Genomic DNA, 25,179 nt, shown 5'->3' on the forward strand with positions numbered 1-25,179 from the left:
GCACAATATTATAAACAAGTGAAAAACTAAAGAGCAATCATGTTTGTTACCAAAAATCTATATGTGAAATGACAATACTGCAACATATGAAATTGTGCAATTAGAACTGTCGAGTATCATTTACCATTCACATAAGTATGAATTTTCATGTAAATTTATTGACTTCAAAATATCTTAATTTTTTTATAATTTCAATTTCCTGTAAAAACTTTATCTGTATTCTGCCTTTTCTGATCTTAGAGGCACAATTTATTAATAATTTTTAGGTTTTACCTAAAATAACCTAAATGTCTTAAGAAATCTGTGTGTATGTGTTGTACATATATTTTTTTAAATATGAGCAGTTTAATATATAGCTTTTTTTATTTGTTTAAAAATGTCCACAGATATTCCATCAGTCTTGGCTGGAACAGCTTTTAACATAGATGAAGGAAATGGAGGCTTCGTTGTTCACTGGTTGAATAATAAAGAATTTAATTTTACATCCTCTATTGAAGTGTTTATGCAGCATCTAAGAAAAATTTCTGAACAACAAGTAGAACAAGATTTTCATGTTGAGGCTGAAGAGGAAGAAGAAATGGAAGAAAAAGAGAAAGGTTTACATATGAAATTAGATCATGGTTAGTAACATTGAGATATGTAGCACAAGAATTATTTTGAAGTGCATTAATGCAATAATTAATGCATTTATTTACCACAAGAATGAAAATTCTAACATCACTAACCTGAAATAGACATTTACAGCTGAAATTTTGACTGCTGTAATTGTAGGCGTGACAAATGCAGTGAGGTACTCTGTTGGAATGCAATAGTGACATACAGAGTGAAAAAGGTAGCTTTGGTCTTTCATTTCCATTTTGAATATATTCCACTGAGCTATGAAATCATGATTAAGACCTGCTCTCTATTTACCTTACTATCTGATTGTCAGTTATGACAAACCAATTTATGGCAGGCCAGGAGTGTTGGACATAGCTCCGTTTTAATGCAATTGCAGTGTTTCCAGTACTGTTAAGATTTGCATCTTAAGCTTTAGCCCATGTGATGATGCCAATTGTAGCTGTTCACAAAGCAACAGAGAGACTATTTTGAAATTAATGCTGAAAAAGTGTCCTACGAGAAATACCTTACATTGCTGTAGGAGGGTCACTTGGTCAGTAAGCACGTGTAAAAATCTAAATCTGTTTACAGAAACCAGGAAGACCAATTAGTGACAGTAAACTGATGATATATTTTGTTATTTATAATGCTTAGGTTCTTGAAATATAAATTACCAATGCAGTAGTGTAGTGTATGATAATTCTTATTGAACATGCAATACATACTACTTTCTCAGTGATCACTGTGATCAATGATATTTCATTATTACCTTCTAAATACAAACACCCACCCACATTAGTTTGAAACCAGCATTCATATAAAATATGTGGGTCTATATACTTGACCAGAATAATTTTAGGCAGGGCATTACTGTTAAGTATCTGAATTTGGATTATTATATTTATTATTACTTGTATTGCATAGTTGGAAGCCATAGTCAAGGGCTAGACCCTCACATTTTTCAGCAAAGATGTTTCTATCCGCAGTGCAGATGAATGTTCTTATCAGACACTACTCTTAGCAGATAAGAAATATTATGTTGTTTTGAATAGAAACTGATGGGGAAATCTTTTTAATGCATTAAATGGCACATTTCTTTTCTGTTGCAGACTTGTCTATAGATAGAGAATCAGAGACAGGGACTGGTACAGGCTCTTCAGAACATGAAGATGGAGAAAGAGAGGGAAGCCCCAAAACATCTCTGCTAACAGGCCCATGCATGCCTCTTCCAACAGTTTTGTTAGATCAGAAAATTGAACTGCTTGTAACTGAATGGAACAGAAATCCAGATATGCTTTTTACTATCCATCCCATTGATGGTACCTTTTTGGTGTGGCATGTGAAATACTTAGATGAATACACTCCAGGCATCTTTCGGCAAGTTCAGGTATTGTATATTTGAAAATGTTTTATTATTTATGATCTTAATCAACAATCATTGTGTCCTTTCTTTTATACCTGAACAATGGTATGAGCTTAATGAAACAGCTAATATTTATTTAGACTTAAGCTGTGGTGTTATATTCTAATTGTTTTATTTTTTATTTTTTTTTAGGTTTCATTTTCTTCTAGGATTCCTGTTGCATTTCCATCAGGAGATGCTAGCTCCCTTAGCAAAAATATTATGATGTATGCTTGCCCCATCTTTGTAAAAGATGACAGTAATCCTGTCTATCAGAAGACAATGGACTTTCCAGATAAGACTCTAGCAAATAAAGGATCAAGCTTTGACCAGGGTAGTGCAAATGTGAATATAATTTCTCCAAAAGTAATGATGGTTTCCAAACATATAGATGGCTCTCTAAATCAGTGGGCCGTTACTTTTGTTGATAAATCAGCTTTCACTTCTGTGCTAACCGTATCACATAAATTTAGGTACTGCGGTCACCGTTTTCATCTCAATGATCTAGCTTGCCATTCTGTTTTACCATTACTGCTAACATCTTCTCATCATAACGCTCTATTAACTCCTGAATCAGACAGTTCCTGGGACTCTGATAGGATAAACAGAAAAATGGATCCAATTAAACATGTGAAAGGTTCTTCCAGGCAGCAGCTTAAAAATGCAGCAACCCGTACATTCCATGACCCAAACGCAATCTATAGTGAGCTGATTCTGTGGCGTGTAGACCCTATAGGACCTTTATCATACACTGGAGGAGTATCTGAATTGGCTCGAATTAACTCCCTTCATACCTCCGCTTTCTCTAACGTAGCCTGGCTTCCAACACTTATTCCCAGCTATTGCCTTGGTGAGTATACTTAGCATGTTTCCATATAGAGTTAACACTGAGTTGTAGAATTAATTTGTCAAAATAAATTACTATTGTAATTTGGAGTATACTTATATTAACTTTTCATCAATTTCCTTGTATTATACAAATTAAGTATTTTTATTTCGTTTGAGGCTAAACAACTTCAAAACATTTCATCTAGTCCGAGTGTGCCTGTAGTTACTGTGAATCAGCTGACATCCAGCAACTTCTTTGTGTGAATAAGTAATCATCACTCCCACAAAGAATAAGATGATCCCTTTCCTCAGTGCTTTAGGCAGCTTCAGTAAGTGTTCTCTGTATTGCCATCATATTAATAATGCAGATGTTCTGACAACTTGGGCATCTGGTTTGGTGGCCACATACAGCTGCAGGATGTGGTGGGTCGAGCAGAACTAGTATTTGGCCCACTTGAACATCTGATTAGTTGGGAAAGGTTTTCAGACAAAATTTACATTTTGATATAATTTTGATAAAACTTATCAAAATCTTTTAACATGCTGGCTAAAAACTCTGCTTAGAAGATCCTGAAACAATACTCAAATTCTTCAGGCTGCTAGTGTTTTACAAAAGCCCCATTAGAATAGAGTACTTTTTAAAGAAACAGGCTACTGTAGAGAACTGCAACTACTTTTTCAGAGGTGAGGCAGTACATCATCTGATATCTGATGCCCTAGGATGACTCTCCAGGTTTTGTATTTAGGGCTTTCTACTGCAGTTAGCATAATAGTTTCCAGTACTGGTAAGACAAAATAGTCTGTACAACTATGACTCAGCCACTCAGATAATTATTTTTGAATGATCACAAGGATGCTGTTATAGTAAGTTGTCATCTTTACATACTGTACTAAAAATGTCATTTTTTGCGATGGATGTCTTCTATTAATAATGCCAGGTTATTTTAGTATGCTAAGGCCAGTCTGACCTTTGCAACGATAAAATAGGTGTCAAAGATGTCGTACAACTTCAAAAATCCTAAATATAGTTAATAAGCGTGTAACATGTTTTATTTAAAATAAAATAAATTCTTTTCTCTGCTTACATAGTAACATTCTGTGCTGTGTAAATCCCACAGTCTTCTAAACACAAATAACTGCCTGCTTCCCTTAAGGAATGGCAACATTCCTTCAGATGTACTACACAATGGTTTTTTTTATGTGTGAACCATTATTTGTAAATACGAGTTCTGCTTAGATTATTCAACTCTAATGAGGAATTTCAGTTACATAAATGAGGAGAAAGGGAGTTATTTCAGAATTCAGATAATGATGGTTTAATGCACACATTTGCTTAGGTTTTTTGCTTTGATACTTTATGGCAATTATGTTAGAAATGGATTCACATGCAGTGATGTGGAACATAGTGGATTACCTGATGCCATTTCACTGCCTCTTTTTTTTAACTATTCAGTTTTTGTGTTTTCTATTAGGTACATACTGCAATTCTGCTAGTGCTTGCTTTGTCGCATCTGATGGCAAAAACTTGAGACTCTACCAAGCTGTTGTAGATGCACGAAAACTTCTAGATGAATTATCTGACCCTGAATCATCTGTAAGTTTTCTGTAGCAATGGTTTGAAAGTATTAAAACTACTTAAGGTCACTCCCCTCTTTAGTGGGGAATTTGTCTTCACTTGGTTCTGCATAATTTTTTTACCATTCTGTGTATAGGATCTTATGCCTTATACCTTACATAATTTTATGATTTGCATCTCTGTCTAAACATCAGCAGTCAGAAATACAGCTATTACTACTAAAAGTGGCTGCACTGAAACAAAATTCCCTGACAGGCTTCCCCAGCCTGTAGCAGGTGGGGAAAGGAAAAACAGGATTTCTTTCTTTGTTTTCTTAAAAGAGGGGAAATCAGGGTAAGTGGGAAGGTGAAGACAGTAGAGCAGACTTAGATGTATCCACCAAAGTTACATCTGTACATGAGGAAGGGCAGAGGTGGTGGGATAAGGGGGAATTGGCAGGTTATTGCCAAGGGTAGTATTAGTTCTTATTTTTTCATCCCTCTAATATTTAATTTCTATAACTTTAAGCGAAGTAAAGCCTGACCTTGCACTGTTATTGTATAAAGAAGCACATCTTTCCTTTTTTCCATTATTTTGTTATTTTCCAAGCTATCCTGCAAGGTAGAGCCTGTCAGTATTCAGATCAGCCTGAGGAATCTGTTCCAAGAGCAGTAATTGTGAACATTCAAGCAAAAAATCAATAGAGCCTTCAGTTATGTATCAGCTATACTGATTTTTTTTACAAGTTGTGACAAAACCCAAAGCTTTAAACAGAACTGGAGCAGTATATTTGACTTTCTCATCTCACAGATACCAAGTTATGCTATTAAACTGTAAGTCTTTAAATAAAGTCTTTAGTTCCCATTAAAACTGGAGCATTATCCCCATGAATAGCTACAGACACAACAGTGGAAATGTCTTAGAAATGCTTTTTAAGTGACAACAGTAAGAACTCTGTTACAGTTTATGCTAACAAGGAAAATTAAAGCATCTGTTTATTGTGACTGCAATTTCCTTCTGTCTGAAGGAAAAATATACTAACTCCTCTGATTTATTATTTTTCTGTTTCAGAAACTTATTGGGGAAGTGTTTAATATTGTGAGTCAACAATCTACTGCTCGACCAGGATGCATTATTGAACTTGATGCAATAACTAACAAAGTAAGTAAATGGTTAATTCTTTAAGGGTTTCACATAAAGGTGTCTAGTAGCTCTGTCTGTTAATTGACCTAATTAACTCTAATACAGCTATCCATTTTGAACAATGAGGGCGCGGCAGCATTATGTCTTGCTCTTACTCACAGTTATTTTGACCAGACATGTTCCAGTGCTGTTTTGTGTTAGGAAGCAGCCTGTGAAAACAGTGTTTTACCATTTCTTAATTAGGTATCTGGATGCTTTTGACACATATAAAGAAGTAGTTCTCTATTTGTCAATAATTTCCATGCTTTTAAGTTTTAATCACATGGGATCGTCAATCTTCGGTTCAAATTTACAAAATACCCATCTAGAATTTTTATAGATGAGTACAGAAAATACTTTCTGTGTTTCTCTGGAAAAAGAGGGTTTTTTGCAGCATGAAAATCTAGCCATCTCTGTCTTTGGGGACATATTTTTCCTTGCGTGCATAAAAGGATTTCACTGCCAGCAGCCTCCTTTGTAGAGAGGTGGAGGTACTGCAAGGAAATCTGTTGCTGTCAGGAAGGACAGCTGTTGAGATATACAAGAGAAAGAAAATCTGAAAATCATTCCCTTTTTTCAGATTTCCTAAGCAGTTCATTGCAGATATGTCTTCCCACTGAAAAGGGATAAAAGTCTAGGAGTTTTTCCCACTGTCATTTATTCAACACCTAAAGCAATAAAAAACAATCAGGTACTAATGCATCTGTCAATAACTGCAGCAAAAATGTTATCACAGAATGTGTCTAGCAGAGTAGATCTCAGTGAAATAATTTGCATGTACAGACAATAGGTTCTAGAATATTCTGTTCTTAATATAAAAAGGAAAACATTCAGGTTTTCAGATGCATTAAGGTAACTTTTAACATTATAAAAGTGATCCTGATCGGTATCTAGATTGCAGGAAAGAAATAATTGCATTAGTACTAAACGCTGCCTTATTTTTCTGGAGGCGTAATTATTACTTAATATTTCAGTGTGGCTCAAACACACAATTGCTTCATGTCTTTCAAGAAGACTTCATTTTGGGATACAAACCACATAAGGAAGACATGGAAGGGAAGGAAACTGAGATATTTTTCCAGCCATCACAAGGTACAGAATAAAAATAGCTAATATGAATGAAGTGTAGGTACAAGAAATGGTTTTTAAGATACAGAAATAGCCAGCGTCTGTTAGTTTCCTTTTTATGAGAATCTGTAGAATTTACTAAAATGGCTGTTTCATGTTGCTCCTGTGAGTTGTAGTTTACATGGTAATGGTAATAAACAAAGGCATTCTAATTTGCTTAGAGTGAAACATTTTAACCTATATGACAAAGCCCATTTTTCAAAATGCTGTACATTGTATATATAAATGTGTACAAAATAGAAGTGTATTTTCTGCATCAATATGTAGTTCCAGGTGACAAGATGAACATACTTGACTTCCAAGCTAATACAATAAAATGTAACTTGGGGATTTGGTAGTAGACTTAAAATTTTAAAAGGAAGAAAGCAGGCAGATAGAAGAGTCTTTACAATATAGCGAGATAGTTCAAAGTGATCTGGAAGGCAAATGTATCTAATTGATTAGATTTGCTACTAGTACTCAGCTTGTCTGTAAGTCAGTCTATTTTTATAATAGTTCTGTAGCCATAAGCAAACAAATGTTATTGATGTTTAAAAAGTTATTAATCATACTGTTTGAATGTTTTGTTTCTAATCAAGCGATTTCTTTCAAAGTTGAAAACAGGTTTCTTAGTATAAATAAGTTTTAGACGGTCTTCTGTTATTGAAAATAATTTATGTTGAAGATAAAATTCGTGATAGTGATGTTCAAATTACAGGATATCGTCCACCACCTTTCTCAGAGAAGTTCTACCTTGTAGTAATCGAAAAAGATAGTAATGGCTGCTCTGTTCTTCAGATGTGGCACCTTCATCTCAAATCTGTGCAAGCCTGTTTAGGTGAGTGACAGCCATTTTCTTAGATACAGACATTTCTTTAATATTATTGTAAAATAAAACTTATGGTGTTTAATTTCAAAACACATTGTCACCTTTACTGAGCAGAAGCCTCAAAGTCAGGAACGTTTAGAATTTTATCAATGCAATAATAGCAGTAAGATTCCTTACAAACACTGGTTGTATTCTACACCATTAGCAATGCAAAAATTTCTTGATAGTCACTGGATTCTTTATTTTTAATTCTTGGTATTTCAGAATATTATGGGTTTCCCAAAATTAAAGGTCATAGTATGCAGTAAAAGTAAACACAGCCTGCACACATCATATAAGTATTTTCTGTGTAACTTAAGCATGGCTGAAAATAGATATGATACTGTATGATATTTGTGCCTTATCCTTACTTAAACAATTTTTTTTAACACTGTTGTCAATTTTTTTTAATATAGCAAAGCCAACTGAAGCTACTTCACCAGAGAATAAGCTTAGTGTACCTGTGCAAAAGAGTGCAGTTTCTTCTCCAAATGTATCACCCGGTGTAAGTTCCATTCCACGATCTTCATCAATTGCTAATCTTCAGACTGCTAGTAAACTCATTCTGAGCTCCAGACTTGTGTATAGCCAACCTCTGGATCTTCCTGCTGGTGTAGAAGTAATAAGAGCAACTCCTTCAGCAGGTAAATGTAACACTTTTTTTCTATCCAGTTTGTCCACTAATTTACTTCCTGTTTTACAGGATTGATTGTGTTTCCTCAGCCTATTGCGCTCTGATTTACTGATACAGGGAACATCAGGCTTAAAAGGCTCTCTCAAGTCATTGTGTCCATGTCATATTACCCTTCCATAAATATATTGAATCCCCACAGGAAAGCTGTTCCTGAAACTTGCTGCTCTAATGGTTGGAAACTTAACTTCTAGTCTTAATTTTTTAATGAATAGTATATACCTGCTTTATATCATCTGCCAATATTAACATGTTGGTTACATAATGCTTTTTTTACCTGATATCCTTACACCTGTATGTTTGTCTTCATGTCCCTCCTGTCCTTCGTCCTCCCTCCCCTCCTTAGGTTTCATTTTATTCATAGAGGCATTATACTTCATATTACTAAATGTAAATATGTAATGTGTTCTAACTTCAGGTCACCTGAGTTCTTCGTCAATATACCCAGTGTGCCTTGCACCTTATCTGATAGTAACATCCTGTTCAGACAACAGAGTGCGGTTCTGGAGATGTACTGTAGAGACAGACCTAAACAGCAAAAATGAAGAAAGGGAAACATACCATTGGAGGAAATGGCCTTTAATGAATGATGAAGGAGAAGACAACAGCAGTACAGTGAGCATTGTAGGAAGGCCAGTTGCTGTTAGCTGTTCTTACACAGGACGTCTTGCAGTAGCATACAAACAACCCATACAGCATAATGGTTTTGTTTCCAAAGAATTTTCCATGCATGTTTGTATACTTGAATGTGAGTCTACAGGAGGATCAGAATGGGTTTTGGAACAGACAATTCATCTGGATGATTTAGTTAAGGTGGGAAGTGTACTTGATTCAAGAGTCAGTGTAGATAGCAATTTGTTTGTTTACAGTAAATCAGATGCTTTTTTGAATAAAGACAAATACCTGGTGCCTAGTATCAAACATTTGGTGCATTTGGACTGGGTATCAAAAGAAGATGGTTCACATATATTGACAGTTGGAGTTGGTGCCAACATCTACATGTACGGAAGACTTTCAGGAATTGTAACAGATCAAACGAGCAGCAAAGATGGAGTAGCTGTCATTACTTTACCACTAGGTGGTAGCATAAAACAAGGTATAAAGTCGAAGTGGGTGTTGCTTAGATCAATTGATTTGGTGTCGTCTGTAGATGGCACTCCTTCACTGCCCGTTTCTCTGTCCTGGGTGAGAGATGGTATACTGGTAGTGGGAATGGACTGTGAAATGCATGTTTATGCCCAGTGGAAACACACTATCAGGTTTAGTGATGGAGAAAGTGATGTTTTTACTACTGAAGACTCAACAACACAAGATCCACTCAAAACAAGCCTGATAGCAAAGAAGTCCAGTGTAATTGATAGGGCAGGTATTGTGGATGATGTTTTTGGCACTCCAACTGTAATACAGGATGGTGGCCTTTTTGAAGCTGCTCATGTTCTTTCACCTACTCTACCCCAGTATCATCCAACCCAATTATTAGAACTTATGGATCTGGGTAAAGTTCGCCGAGCCAAAGCCATTCTGTCGCATTTAGTTAAATGTATTGCAGGAGAAGTTGCAATTGTTAAAGACACAGAAGCTGGAGAAGGAACTGGTCCTAAACGCCATCTTTCTCGCACCATTAGTGTAAGTGGTAGTACTGCAAAAGATACCATCACAGCTGGAAAAGACGGTACCCGAGACTACACAGAGATAGACTCAATTCCCCCATTGCCACTGTATGCGTTGCTTGCTGCAGATCAAGATGCCGCTTTTGTTTCTGAAGAAAATTCTAAAATACCTCAGGGCTCTGAACATCATGATAAGAGAAAAACAGAAGATCAGTACTCAGATCTATTCCAAATTCCATCTGTTACAACTGAAGACTTTATTGATTTTGAGCCTGAGAAGAGGGAGAGTAAATCCAAAGTTATTAATCTGTCACAGTATGGTCCGACTTACTTTGGCCGAGAACATGCTAGTGTTCTGTCAAGCCACCTCATGCACTCAAGTCTGCCAGGCCTCACTCGACTGGAGCAGATGTTCCTTGTAGCTTTGGCAGACACTGTGGCCACAACAAGCACTGAACTAGATGAGAACAGAGATAAGAATTACTCAGGTTAGTAACTGATGTATTGAATTAACATTCTTGTTCTTCTCAGCAAAGGTAGACTTAATCCTTGAGTATTTGGGATAACAAAACTAGTATCAGTTTTTCAGATTAGGTACAGCAAGAAAGAAGAACTTAAGTATAAATCTCTACTTATAATTCATACATAGTAACTTGTAGTTCAGTTCTCAACAAGTTCTGAAACATACATCCCTCACTGCATATGATAAGTTGTATATGTGTGCTCTTGTAGTCATCCACATGTTCAAAAATTAGCATTTATATTTCACAGGAAGAGATACCTTAGATGAATGTGGCTTAAGATACCTGTTGGCTATGCGCTTGCACACCTGCCTCCTGACATCACTCCCACCTCTGTATCGAGTTCAGCTGCTTCACCAAGGTATTTCTTAGAGTGAAGTTTTGCTTTCATTTGATCTACTTGAGTTGATAGGGTCTGGTTATTTTTTTATTTCTATTATTATTATTTATATTATCTGTATATTCAGTTTAGATGCTCATTAAGGTCCTTATTTTGCAAAGATTTAGTACACGCTTCCTTGCATGTACTGTGAATAGCAAAAAAAACAGTAGAACAGAACAAAGATTCTGTCCCATTCAGTTTCATGAATAAGTTCTCCAATCAGATAACAAACAAATTGTATATATTGTTTCTGCTGGAGAATAAAGATACTGCTTTACGTAGGATGGCTTTACCTTACCTTAAAGATTTGTCTATTGTTTTCATCACAGCAGGTTTTTTCCGCTCTCAGTCCGAGTACATGCTGTTGTGAAATCCAGGAAATAAAAGCAGTTACCACCTAAGCAAAAGACAGAAAGGTTTCTGGCACAGAATAGGACTACCTCTGCAATAGCAGAATGTATTCCCTTTAGTCTTTCACCATATAACTTATACATATATGAATGGTGTACTGGGAAATGACATAAAAAGCACTGAGGAGAGAACATCCCTAGCAAGTAAAAAGATATTTGAGCTGCTCCTTTGGCAGCTCTACTTCCTGTTGAGGCAAACAGTCTCACTTGAATCTACCTAACTCTTGGGTTGGAGATCCCACTTTGATCTCTGACATACTTAATTTGCTTATTAACAAGGCTTAATCTTCTCAATTTTATTATGTTACTGTTTAGGCCTTTCTACTTGCCATTTTGCATGGGCTTTTCATTCTGAGGCTGAGGAGGAGTTGATCAGTATGATTCCAGCTATCCAGAAGGGAGACCCACAGTGGTCTGAATTAAGAGCTATGGGTATTGGTTGGTGGGTCAGGAATATCAACACACTCCGAAGGTGCATTGAGAAGGTAATTTTCACTACTTACATGATTTGCATATAGCAGATTCCTTTGTACTCCAGCTCAGCCAGGAGATAGTGTAACTAGTTTTTTCTATGCCAACTGATGTTGGCACTCTTGGCTTACAAATTTCATTATTCAATAGTAAGATATAATTCAGTTTATTTAGGGTAAAACCATTTCTGAAGTACCTAATTTCCCTCTCCCCCATCCCCCAATATTTTACAGTATGTTAAAGATCATGTTAACTACTCTAATAAGAATCTTGTTTTCAGATAGAGTCAGTATTCAACAGGGGATTATGCTTTGAATTCAGTAGTGGGTTTTATTTAAGAAATATATATAAATATTAGTAAAAATGTGTAAAGGGTCTTTTTGCCATTTTTGTATTTTTTATAATGGAGTACTGTCAAACATAAAAGATCTGAATTGCAACTAAGTGCAACTAAGACTCTCTTCTAGAGAGTCATAAAACTACTGTTTTATGGAAACATGCACCTATATTATGTAAAACCAAAGTCTCATTTACATGCAGTTTTCTTATGGGAGGTGTAATAATGGATAAAATGCAACATATTTTTGAGATACCTAAATTTGCCTATAGGTACCAATGAGATTTAAATCCTTGCTTTAGTAAGAATTTTTTTGTAACTTGAAGTTTGAGGGATTTGAATAATTACTAGATTTTGCTTTGAATTACAGCAAACAAATAATGCAATCTCTGAAACGTCTGTGGAACAGAAGTACTTACTAGTTATGCTGTCAAAATTCATTTTGAAAAATTACAGGATACTGGAATCCAGGAGTAAAACTTAATTATCCTAGTATTCCAAATTACATCTCCGAGTCCTGTACAAAAAACAGTGTTCATTAAGGGAATACTTGTATGAACTTAGATATATGTAAATAATGGAATGCAAGAGCAATTTCATGTGACAGTATGAGTTACTATAACACTTTTCTAAGAAAAGACTTATTTGCATAGTTGTAATGTCCCACTGTGGTTAAGAGGGGTTATATTTGCAATAGTGCTGTTTTTCTGAGTCTTAAGAATGTTTAGAGAATTGCAACATATGAATAAAACATTTTGACAGAAATTACTTTTGCTTTGTAGAAATAATACAGTCACCTATACCATCCTTCCTGACACAAAACATGTTTAGCTAAAAGCAGCCTCTATATTTTCAGTTATAACAGTAAGTTTTGCTTACTGCAGGTTGCAAAAGCTTCATTTCAGAGGAACAATGATGCCTTAGATGCTGCACTTTTTTACCTTGCTATGAAGAAAAAGGCAGTGGTGTGGGGTCTGTTTAGGTAAGTTCTGTTAACTGTAAGTTTGATTAAATCTTAATTGAACCAGAAATGCAAAGTGGAACTCATCCAGATTAGAGTTTAAATATAAGTGATTCATTTTTCAAGTGACTGTATGATAAGATGATGTAGTAAGTAGTTGTATATGTCACATTTACTTATGCAGGTCCCAGAATGATGAGAAGATGACTGCCTTTTTCAGCCACAACTTCAGTGAAGATAGATGGCGTAAAGCTGCTTTAAAAAATGCTTTTGCTTTGTTGGGAAAACAACGCTTTGAACAATCAGCTGCATTTTTCCTGCTAGCAGGTTCACTGAAAGATGCTATAGAGGTATCAATTTTTGAGAAATTAAGTTTCAGTTTCTAATTTGACCTATGTAACTGCATCCTTACAAGCTGTTCTCTGCTAATGTTTTCCGTAAATTGTGGCAGCACAAATGGTATGGTGTGCCCACACATGACCTCCCTGTGTGCTGCAGACATACAATTTACCTCCACAGTACTGTAAAAATCAGATTGAAAGGTGATTTGAAAGCCAGAATAATTTTTCAGATACATCAGTTCTCAGTGGAAGCACTCTTGGGAATAACAGTCCTGATCCTTCTGGCAAAATTTGATAACAACAGTTAGGCTGGAGCTCAGCCTCTAGCTATTCTGCATGACCTATTGTTACAGCATTAAGTGAAAAAAAGAAGTCAGAGTTCTCTTCTGAAGCAGCCCTAGGATTCCTTCTTAGTGGAGCTGTGATGTTGCCTGCCACAAGGGAGGTGAGAGCTGTAAGCAGGATCATTACCCAAGCAGTACCTCAGAAGAGAATGGAAATTAGAGAACCTTTAGTTCTCCTGCCTACTTATATGCAGTATGTTTGTCTTTACCTGAAAATGTGAAGAATTTTCCTGAGAGATGCAATTCTGCAGATGAGGCAGTGTGAAGAATATCTTACCAGTAATGTATTAACATTAAAGTTAGAAGTTATCTTTGTTCTACTAGGTAGAATAAACATCTTTACTTCTGCCATATTAATCTGTGACATGCTGATATACTGGTATTCATATGATAATTCCTGAAACAGAATAAAGCACACCTTTTTCCAAACATGGAAGAAAATATATTACTTAGATATCTTACCACCATGGGTTTGACCCAAAGATATATATGTACTTAAAGAACAGGTATGATGAAGGACAAAAAAAAAAAATCAGTCTGTTCTGTAAACATTTATTGCTATCCACTTAATTGTTATTTTAAAGAACTACCTTTACGTTATAAAGCAACTTTTTCCCCACTTCTCATCATAGGTTTGTCTTGAGAAAATGGAAGACATCCAGTTGGCTATGGTTATTGCTCGTTTGTATGAATCAGAGTTTGAGACCTCCATCACATACACTTCCATTCTTTATGAAAAAATTTTGGGCTGCCAAAAGGATGGAACTGGGTTCAGCTGTACTAAATTGCATTCTGATCCATTTCTGAGAAGCATTGCATACTGGATAATGAAAGATTACACTAGAGCACTGGACACATTATTGGAGCAAACCCCTAGAGATGATGATGAAAACCAAGGTAAGGGAAAAGCCTTAGTCTGATGGGACAAACTTATTAAGACAGAGTAGAGAAGGAGGAATACTTCCTATACAGTTCCTTTCCTAAGATGCCATTATGCATTAATTGCCTTATGTACTGGCGCACCCAATTTTTACTTAAAAAAAACAAAAACACACACCAACCATCTTTTCTGCATTTCTTTCAAGGACTTGTCCAATGGACTTAAGTTCTCGTTCTTTCTTCTAGGAATTCACAGTGTTCTAGCAGTGTTTCCTATCCCGTCTCTTTTGAGATTAATGTTAAGGGACAGGTAGCTATATGGGTTTGTGTGGCATATTCCCTCCCTTGGGGAAAAAATTACCTGACTGATCACCCCAGCTAGTTTTTAGGCTTAACTGAGTAAAATATAACAGTGAGGCAAATGAGGAATTTAGTATCTTTCTACTCATCCAGCTCATATCTTTTAATCTTTTTGTAGGGAATAAGTAATTCCTCATTTTGTTTTGGCAACTAGATCCAAAAGTGTCTTGGTTTTTGTATTTTGACAAGTCTCTGTCAGGAAATGCAGGAAATAGTGCAAAACAGAATAATACCATTTTAAAGCCATTTTCAATAGCTGTCATGTCTGTTTAATTCCTTAGTTATCGTCAAGTCATGCAATCCTGTGGTGTTCAGTTTTTACAATTATCTTCGGACACATCCTTTGCTCATCCGAAGATACTTCAGTTCACCAGAAGGGACTTTGGCCACCTTAGGTCTAAAAACTGAGAAAAGCTTTGTTGATAAAATTAATCTTATAGAAAGAAAATTATTCTTCACTACTGCAAATGCACATTTTAAAGTGGGCTGCCCTGTACTAGCCCTTGAAGTCCTTTCCAAAATTCCAAAAGTAAGAAAAAAGTATACTGTTGATGCAGAGAAAGAGACACCTAGTACTCCAACAGTGGCTGGTGTTTCAGATTCCAAAGCCCTAAGGGAGAGTGCTGGAAGTGGTGATATAGACTGGTCAAAACCAATTTCAACTTCCTTTGCATTGGAAAATACTGTTGAATCTTCAGCACAATTTGACTGGAGTCAGCCAGCAGTAAAATTTGATGATGAGCCCCTTACTCTTGACTGGGGTGAAGACAAAAATGAGTCAGATGAAGAGGACAAGGATACTGGTCTAATGATGAAAAACTCAAAATCTGATTTGAAGAGTGGAGAAGATGATCAGAGAACATCAGACACCAGCATCCCACAAACACCACATGGGAAGATTTGTGATGTAGGAGATACTGAGGTTGATGTTATTGCTGAACAACTGAAGTTCAGAGCCTGTTTGAAGATCCTTATGACTGAACTGAGGACTTTGGCTACAGGTTATGAAGTAGATGGAGGAAAGCTCAGATTTCAGCTGTACAACTGGCTTGAAAAAGAGATTGCTGCTATGCATGAAATATGCAACCATGATACAGAGGGCAAAGACTATTGTAAAATGTATACCAAAGTAAATGGGGATCTGCTTGATCAGGATGATATGGATAAGCCAGACATTGGCTCATATGAACGACACCAAATAGAAAGACGCAGGTTACAAGCAAAACGAGAACATGCTGAAAGACGAAAGTGGTGGCTGCAGAAGAACCAAGCTCTTCTAAGAGTTTTTCTAAGTTATTGTAGTCTTCATGGGGCACAAGGTGGTGGTTTAGCATCTGTAAGAATGGAGCTGAAGTTCTTGCTGCAAGAGTCACAGCAGGTAAAACATTCAACTAATTTCTGTTCACAAGTACGAATAGTTCTGGACTGTCAATTTTGTCAAATGATGAAGTTTGTGCCTAGATAGATGTTTGTCACATTCTGCAAGTCTAATGTTCATGATCATTTTAATGTTCTTGGAGAAAGAACTTCATATTTAAGTGTATTGCTTTACACATTATCCTGATTATTTGGTCCTTAAGAATCTGTTATGTGACACTGAAGAATAGGCTACCTATAATTACGGCATATTAATGCTGTTCTTTATATTATATACATTCTAATTTTGATCACACTAAATTAAATTCACAGTTACTGAGATCTGACAAAACCTGATTCCCTGCACCTCTGCAAGTCATTCAAGGAAGCTACAAGGAAAGGGGTATTAGCTGCAAGACTCAACAGATCCTGTTAAGACAGGGTAGTGCTCCCTTTTACTGTGGCATTCTCTACATTCACAGAAAAAGAGATATTTTCCAGCAAATGCTATTGGCTAAACTAAGCTACAGCAGATAATGGGATACCAGGCAGTATCAGATTATCTGCTTGAGTCCTAGATTTCTCATATTTCATAGGAGCAGTAGACTACTATTTTGGTGGTACTAAGCTTAGCATGTACTTTGAAGGATAAAATAAAAAAAAAATCTGTTTGTTTCCACTTGAGAAACTCAGATTAGTGCAAGTTTGATTTTGTTATGAAACTCAGACCGATGAGTATTATGTCAACTTACTCTACTGCAAGTGCATTTTTAGTTAATGTTTCCTATTAGACAATCCTAATACTTCCTAATGAACTACGTAAAAATACTCTTCCTGCAGTAAATTAAAAGGTATTCCAGCAAATATCACCATCAGGTCTAATCCATGTTGTTATAGTGAATACTACTTTTGACACCAGTCACAGTAAAATCTTGTCTATACTGGGTAGGCAACAATGGAAGAGGATAAATAACCCCAGAAAAACTTTTAAGATGTAAATTATCTTCCTTTTTTTTTAAGGGTTTTCTTTTTTCCTCAGCAGTATCATTAAATACAATCTTTTGTTTTAAACAGGAAACTACTGTAAAACAGCTTCAGTCTCCTCTTCCACTACCCACAACACTACCATTGCTTTCTGCGAGCATAGCATCCACAAAAACGGTGATAGCTAATCCTGTGCTATATTTAAACAACCACATCCATGATATTCTTCACACTATTGTGCAGATGAAATCACCACCGCATCCTCATATTGAAGATGTCAAGGTAATGAAAAGCTTTCAGGAAATACTAAATCATTTTTTTATAAAATGGGGAGTGAGCACATGAAAAAGAAAATGCGGTGTTTGAGTTACATTTTCAACTTCCCCTTTCACAATACTGACCTTCTCCCTTAAGTCTGGTGAACTGAAAATGCTAGTTAACCACTTGCTTTCTGACACCTTTTTTGAATCCAGTTAGTTCATCCAAGTTCTGGCCATTCTCAGGAAACTATTCTAAATGTGAATGTTCACTAAAACATTGAATTCTGTTCAGAGTCAGTATATTTGGGGGTTAGGGGTGTCAAAGAGCCTGAGACTGACACAGTAAATTAGTAAGAAGCTGAATCATTATTTTGTACATTTAGATGAGTATTCCTATTCATTAATTTGAATTTCTGTTGATGAGATGAAAGTAGGGAAAAATTAAGAAACTAAATGAGCTGTCCCACTTCAAGGCAGTAAAGTTTCTGAAACTGTAACCCAAGCTCATTGAAATCTCATTTTCTCTTCTGTTTGTTGACTCTTTTTCCATCCTGCATTATACTACAGCAAGCATCTTTCTTACTCTAGAAACTCCTACTTCACATGCATTTTCTTTTAATAGAGAATTCAGAAAGAAAAGCTGACACCTCCTAACTGCAAGACAACAATTTAAATAACTCATAGCTTTAGTCTAAGGTTTAACATTTGATTAAATGGAAAGATGGTAGGAAAAGATAGAAATGAACACATGGTGAGTTTAAAAAAGTGTACATTTTTAACAGTTTGACAGTACCATTTTCTTCACACTGTGGATTTCACCGGACTTTCAAAAAAATCCTTGAATTTCTTCTGTTTAAGAACTGGAGTATTTTTGTTGCATTGTGAGGCAGTAACGGAGTATTTTTCTTGTTCTTCCTGGAGACTTCTGGAAATTTGTAAGCAGAGAACTGAGGTAAAAAAGAGATAATAGATAAAACAATCATACAATGATTGCACAAACTTTTGTATTGTATACATTTTGAGCAACTGCTACATTGAACTGTGATGTTACATAATATGGTGCCCAGGAACCATCCCATCAAATTCATTATCATAATAGGACATACTTAGTAACTCCTTCCACATACTCATTCAATGCAGCAGTTCTGTGTTAGAATCAAGTTAATTATCTTCATATATTAGAAGGTTTTGACTGCAATCGGATGGGCTTGAGCAAGCAGTTGTGATTTTTCAAAGTACTCTATTGTAAACTTAAAGGAACATTCAGCTTCTGTTTCCTGCACTTCGTTTAAAACTAGGATGTTCATGTATACACACATTTCCAGTGCTGTTTAGAAAGAATTGAGGGTTATTCACCTTTGATATATAACTTATTGGCTCATTTTATTTTAGGTGTACACACTTCATTCTTTAGCAGCTTCACTTTCTGCGTCTATTTATCAAGCATTATGTGACAGTCACAGCTACAGGTAAAAATGGAAGTTTTGTTACAGTCCTATATTGGGAGTATACTTTGTGTATCTAAACCAGAAATCCTTCACGAGTGCACTGAAAAAAGGGGTTAAATATCTGTGTATGGGTATAGATACTTACACAGTTAACACACTGCTAGCTTTGATATGCCAGATCAGTTTTACGCAGATTAAATAACACCAATCATTTGGATTTTTTCCAGTAAATAGTAGGAAATTACGGTGTCATTCTCACTTGGGAAGCTTCTGAAAAATAACTGAATGCTGGCTTCCCATGGCACATTCATTGCTGTTTAGTGGTTCAGGGAAAACACTTGAAACCTAACTGAAGTCAGGTGTCAGGCAGTTTGTATTCCAAACTGGAACAGAATGCTATAAGTATTCAGAACAAACACATCACCAAAGTTTTTGGAAAAAGTCTTTTTCATACCTGAGCCATGCAGAAAACATATTAAAATTGATAATGCCACATGAAAACATTTCAAGTTTTAATAAACAATGTATTTCGTGTACTGTGAAATTCTAAAACTCTTGAATTAATCCCGTAGAATTTTAAATGTTGCATCTTCTGATTAAAATGACAAGAATGTATGTATACTATACTTTAGTACAAAAACATTCTAAAATCGTTTCTCATCAGAAAAAAATTAATTTGTATTTAGTCTTCAAGCAGATACAAATCAGTTTACAGGGATGGTTTATCAAGGACTGCTTTTGAGTGATCGACGCAGACTGAGGACAGAAAGCATTGAAGAGCATGCAACTCCAAACTCATCTCCTGCTCAGTGGCCTGGTGAGACAAAACTAAGGTTACTTTTGGCACCACTGGATCAGCTCCACGTTTCAAAATAATTTTACTCCCTTATAATATGATGGATGGTCAGTGATGTATAAGTGTTTCTGATTTAGGTTTCAAAGTAATAATGGCCTTTAACTTTTTCACCTACCAAAACAAACAAAAGTAAACTTTCTACATGGCAAACATCTTGCTTGAAGGAAAGACCACGATCTTTAAGATAAACTCAGGAAGCTGACAAGTTGTCATCCTAAAATGTTTTCTAACAGTCTCCCTCAACCCCAACAAAGCTAATTCTGTTAGCTGTTTCCACAGTACTGTCTTACATCTATGCTTTACATGGTATAGCTATCAAAACAACTACTCCCAATATACGAGCATAAATTCAGTTTTTTGAGGTCAACTGTGGAAACAGTGCAGGAATTTCACAGGCAAACTGGAATTCCCATATTTGCAGAGAGGTACAACACGGAAGTCCCAGACCCAAGAAGGTTTTTTCTAATTTTGATCTTTACGATTTTAAGAAAAGTATCAATAGTACATTTAAGGAAAGTGTCAATAGTACAATTCACCTGAATAAAAATATTTGTGGCTATTAACATATGTTTATCATAAAATGCAGAGGTGAAACATTTTTTTCCATTTGTACTTTTACTCAATTTAACAGAGAACTTTTCCTCTTTTCTCTTCCCAGGTGTGAGTTCACTTATAAATCTGTTAAGTTCAGCTCAGGATGAAGATCAACCAAAGTTAAACGTCCTACTTTGTGAAGCTGTTGTAGCTGTCTACCTGAGTCTCCTTATACATGCCCTTGCAACTAATTCATGTAACGAATTATTTCGACTAGCAGCTCATCCTTTGAACAATCGAATGTGGGCTGCTGTTTTTGGTGGAGGAGTGAAGCTTCTTGTAAAACCTCGAAGGCAGTCAGAAAATATTCCAGGTACCTTGATCTCTGAAGGTCACCCTAATGATTTGCATTTTATTCCTTTTAGTAACCTAGTAGGACAGATTTTTTCCTTTTAAAGACAAAAACCAAGCAAGCAGAATTTAAATATTTACTGGCAAGAAAACTGTTACGTAAATTAAAAAGCAGAAAAAAATTAGTCTTGCAGTTGTCCTCTGTAATGGCACCCAACACATTTTGAATTTGCCGTAAAAACTGTACAGTTATTATATTGCTAATATTACTATGAGGTGCTTACTTATAACACTTTTCAGGCCTTTCAGTCACCATTTTTTTAGTGAAAAAAACAGTATAAATCAGTGTTAATATCTATGGTTTTGTGTTTGTGAGAGATGAGTGTTACTATTTAACAACTGCAGTAACTTGGAAGCAATATTTCTGGAACCAGTTTCAATTGCAAGATACAATTTCACCTTGCACAAGACCACAGAGAAGAAATATCAACTTCATCTGTTGGAAAACAGTTCATGCATATGTAAGCTCCACTAAACCCAGGAAATCTTGCAAAGATAGATGGGCATGTCTTATTATACTGCACAACAAAAAGCAATAATGAAGACTGAATTCAGGCTATGAAGACAAAAGCAAATGCAACCATTTGTTATAGACTTCACACTGCAACAATATGGAAAACCATGTCACACAGACTTTCAAAATAGTGATAGACTTGAAACTTAGGCAAAAAATAATGTTCCATATCTGAAATATAAAAGCAAACAATAATAAGGCAATGCACCATTATAAGTATGTACAATAGATATTTAGCATCCATGCAATAACTTAAACTTACTTAGTTATTCTCAAAAGATGTTAATATGAATAACTTACATAAAGCCATGTGTTCATGTGAGATGTATTCTGTTTTCCTTTAACCTACAAGCTGCTACAGCTTCTGATGTTTCAGAGGACAGTAATGAAGGTTTGTAATAATTTGCAGTGTAGATGAATGTTAGTAGTGGCTTTTTAAAAAGAAAAATAATTTTTAAATATTTAGCTCCTTTTTAATAAAGTAAGTGTGATTTTCAATGTTGCCTGGTCAATAACACTTTGAAAACCAAATTCCACATTAATATTTTTATAACTCTTCAGACATTTTATATCATATCACTTTAAATAGACTTCAGTTGTCAAAAAGCCTGTCTCTCTATTCAAATTTTCTTTGCCATGAATTGTTTGGTTTATCGTTTGAGTAACTACTGCTACTTGTGCAGTTTACAGTTTAGTGAAATTTTATACATTTATTTCTCAACAAAATTTCTTACATTCTTTAATTTTTTTATTAAAACTTTTTCAGCTAAAAGTTTTTTTTTATTTAGAAGCTGCATCTCCTGAGAACTCAATCCACATAGTAAAATTTATTTCTCATGATATATCTAATGTATAAATGCCACAGTTACTGAATTCATCATAAACAAACTTTTTCTATAATTACACTTACTTTATTTAGGCTGGCTTTGACTTCTGAAATGGTAGAAATCAGTACCTATGACAGTGGTTTTAGTTGCTTTAATTAGAAAATACAGCCATTTCTAAAGATGCAGTAGTAACATCAGCTTTTCAAATTACTTGAATTTAGCACCACCTCTTCCATCAGAAGAAATGGATAAACATCGCCGTCGGTTTAATATGAGAATGCTGGTGCCAGGAAGACCGGTAAAAGATAGCACTGTACCACCACCTGTACCTGCAGAAAGACCCTTTTACAAAGAAAAGTTTATCCCTCCAGAACTCAGCATGTGGGACTACTTTATGGCAAAGGTAATTAAAAATGGAAAAATTAGGTTTATAAAAGCTTATTTCTTCTTATTCAGTTTTAAAGTATAAAAATAACATGAAAATTTTGAGTGCTTTTCATAGTCTGCCACAGAATATTATCCTTGTAATAAAAGAGCCTGCAAGTGTATATTCAACTTTCAAAACATATCTCTGGCCGACAAGAGATATTAATGCTTTTCCCCTTGCTACTTGTGTTTTAGGGAAACTTACTTATCAGTTAAGTAGTACCTGTGACAGTGATAACTGAAGTAAGAATTGAATATTGAGAGATCAGAAAATAGCTTTTATAGCAGACTTTTATTTTGTGTTGCAGCCATTTCTTCCTCTATCAGACAGTGGTGTTATATATGACTCTGATGAAAGCTTTCACAGTGATGAGGAGGAAGAGGAGGATGCTTTTCTCTCTGATACACAGATCCAGGAACACAAAGATGCCAATTCTTACAGGTTAGCAGAAATTACCTCTATTTCAGAATAGTCACATCAGGTGCTTACCTTTGCTTCCAAATTAAAGACAACACAGGTCCTCTGCACCACCCAGTTTAAGTCTAGAATTATCTAATTCTAGTACTGTGGGTAGACCTCTCTGTGGCAGTTGGATTACACAAGTGACAATTTCTCATCACAGTAACAGCTCTGAATTTACTTGTCTAAAAAAACAGGATTAGGAAGTCAAAAGTCAAAAAAGTCTTCATTTTTAAGACACAAAGACCCAATTCAAACATGCTTTTTAGCTTTTGAATGAGGGGCAGACTGAATAGAACACTGAAAAGATTAAATATTGCAAGATAGAATGAAACAAAATGTATCACTTGATCATTATAAAAATAGAGAAAAATTATGTTTCTTTCATGTGTTCTTCAAGTCTCTTATTAGTCATTACAGCTATAATGTCTAGGATTTGCATCTTTAATATCTGTGATACTCTTTCTCTTTGAAAGCTTCTACCATGAATACCAAACTCAGGTAATGTCTTGTATTCATCATGGTTTCATGGAGAATTTCAGGAGGCATTTCAGGAAGCTTGTACTTAATTCTCAGTTATACAGGGGATTGCATGTGCACACACTTTTATCTGGGGGAAGAGTACAATAATCTGGGATTTGTAAAAGAGAGAAAGGGACACTGCTTGTTACAGTGAGGTGCCCTCAGAGGCATCTCTAACAATTGTATAGTTGTATTTCTCTGTGTCTGGTAAACCAAAGTGTACAGGTATATTGTTCTTCTAATCTGGGTATTTGGTAAAGGGAGAAAAATGTTCTGCAGGGAACAGTGTTAATGTTTTAATACAACCAAATCTGTTCTTTTTATACAGCTGGGCTCTTCTGCATCTGACAATGGTAAAATTAGTTCTGCACAATATTAAGAATTTCTTTCCCATTGCTGGTCTGGAAATTGCTGGTACGCTAAATTCTGCTTTACATCTTAGTTTTCTGTATAAGTGGCTTTCTGTCAGACTTTGCTTTTTATTTTCATTTTTATATTTAAATAATACATTATTTTTTACAACTGCAAGTACATTTTCTTTTTTTTTCTGGTTGTATTATTCTGGGGACTTTTATACATACTGTAACTTCATTGATTATTTTTTTCTCTAAGCCTTACTTTATTAATATTTCTGTTTAGATCTGCCTGTAACATCACCATTGGGCATTGCTGTAATAAAAAATTTGGAACACTGGGAGCAGATTCTTCAAGAGAGAATGGACCAGTTTGAAGGCCCACCACCAAACTACATCAATACTTATCCTAGTGACATTGTCGTAGGTGCAGGACCAGCTATTCTCCGCAATAAAGCAATGATTGAACCAGAAAACACACCATTCAAGTAAGCATTTTTTTTCCAGAAAAACCACATTCTTTGATCATACGAATACTAACGAGTATTTCCATCTAAACAGCCAAATAAAGGTTCTAGCTAATGCTTTACAGAAACCACTTTCCCATGTTTCCTTGAGCCTTCTTATAGAGCTGTCTCCTGCAGCAGCCTGTACTTATTCTGATGTACCTTTCACAACTGCAGCAAGAAAATAGGAAGAGCAGAACCTGGAGGACAAGGGCAATGGCTGCTATGGGAAGACCCTATTCAGCCTCTTTTACTAGTCCTCCAGTAGCAGCTGTTTCCCACCTTACCTTAGCAGCAGCAGAAGATAGTTACATAGTACATGCGAGATGTCAGGAGGAAGAGAGAAAGCAAGTTATAGTATGATGCTTGTAATGCCAGTCCTCCTGTGTTTAGGTCAATGTCATGCTTGCAGGTATCCCTAAAGGCAGATAGTGAGCTGTGTTTTCAATATAGCTTGCTTTGTCAGTATACTAAAATACAATTTTAGGTTTGCTCACTATAAGTGACTTTGGATTCTTATGGTTGATACTGCTATAGGATTTTAATTTAAAAATTTTTACAAACATACACAACTTCTTTAGAAGTGTTCATCCTCAAACATGAGGCAGTGAATTTTATTGGTTCATGAGCTAAATCTTTGTGAATTCATTTGAATACTGAAAGAAATACTTAAGGAGATTCTATAGGGCCAGCATAATTCCAACATAAAAGCAGTTTTAGTAGGGTGCAAATACAGACATAAATGCAAGTCAGCCGATTAAAGTGTAGCACTTGGAATTTAGTAACATAGTGTGGATTAAAATAAAATGCAAGAGAAAAGTATTGCAGTATTTGCTTAAAGCAAAGTAGGTCTTAAACTTCGGTTGATTTTAT

The 25,179-nt window shown here is 35.5% G+C and overlaps 1 protein-coding gene across 2 annotated transcripts in view; it reads left to right on the forward strand.

Annotated features, from left to right (window-relative positions):
* DMXL2 (Dmx like 2) overlaps positions 1-25,179 on the forward strand; it is a 52,604-nt gene that overhangs the window by 18,317 nt on the left and 9,108 nt on the right. For both annotated transcript variants that reach the window (XM_061347393.1, XM_061347394.1), the window contains exons 10-32: positions 387-620; positions 1,710-1,987; positions 2,156-2,852; positions 4,303-4,424; positions 5,457-5,546; positions 6,542-6,659; positions 7,393-7,512; positions 7,959-8,186; positions 8,652-10,331; positions 10,615-10,725; positions 11,472-11,641; positions 12,849-12,946; positions 13,110-13,275; positions 14,243-14,507; positions 15,131-16,227; positions 17,280-17,471; positions 18,842-18,918; positions 19,584-19,714; positions 20,412-20,660; positions 22,261-22,442; positions 22,774-22,907; positions 23,776-23,861; positions 24,087-24,288. In XM_061347393.1, coding sequence (XP_061203377.1) covers positions 387-620; positions 1,710-1,987; positions 2,156-2,852; positions 4,303-4,424; positions 5,457-5,546; positions 6,542-6,659; positions 7,393-7,512; positions 7,959-8,186; positions 8,652-10,331; positions 10,615-10,725; positions 11,472-11,641; positions 12,849-12,946; positions 13,110-13,275; positions 14,243-14,507; positions 15,131-16,227; positions 17,280-17,471; positions 18,842-18,918; positions 19,584-19,714; positions 20,412-20,660; positions 22,261-22,442; positions 22,774-22,907; positions 23,776-23,861; positions 24,087-24,288 — 6,727 coding nt within the window. The remainder of the gene's footprint in view (positions 1-386; positions 621-1,709; positions 1,988-2,155; positions 2,853-4,302; positions 4,425-5,456; positions 5,547-6,541; positions 6,660-7,392; positions 7,513-7,958; positions 8,187-8,651; positions 10,332-10,614; positions 10,726-11,471; positions 11,642-12,848; positions 12,947-13,109; positions 13,276-14,242; positions 14,508-15,130; positions 16,228-17,279; positions 17,472-18,841; positions 18,919-19,583; positions 19,715-20,411; positions 20,661-22,260; positions 22,443-22,773; positions 22,908-23,775; positions 23,862-24,086; positions 24,289-25,179) is intronic.

Source organism: Neopsephotus bourkii, unplaced genomic scaffold, assembly GCF_033783945.1.
Source record: "Neopsephotus bourkii isolate Nb327-2 ecotype Australia unplaced genomic scaffold, CSIRO-AGI_Nbou_v1 NB_318, whole genome shotgun sequence".
Lineage (NCBI taxonomy): Eukaryota > Metazoa > Chordata > Aves > Psittaciformes > Psittacidae > Neopsephotus > Neopsephotus bourkii.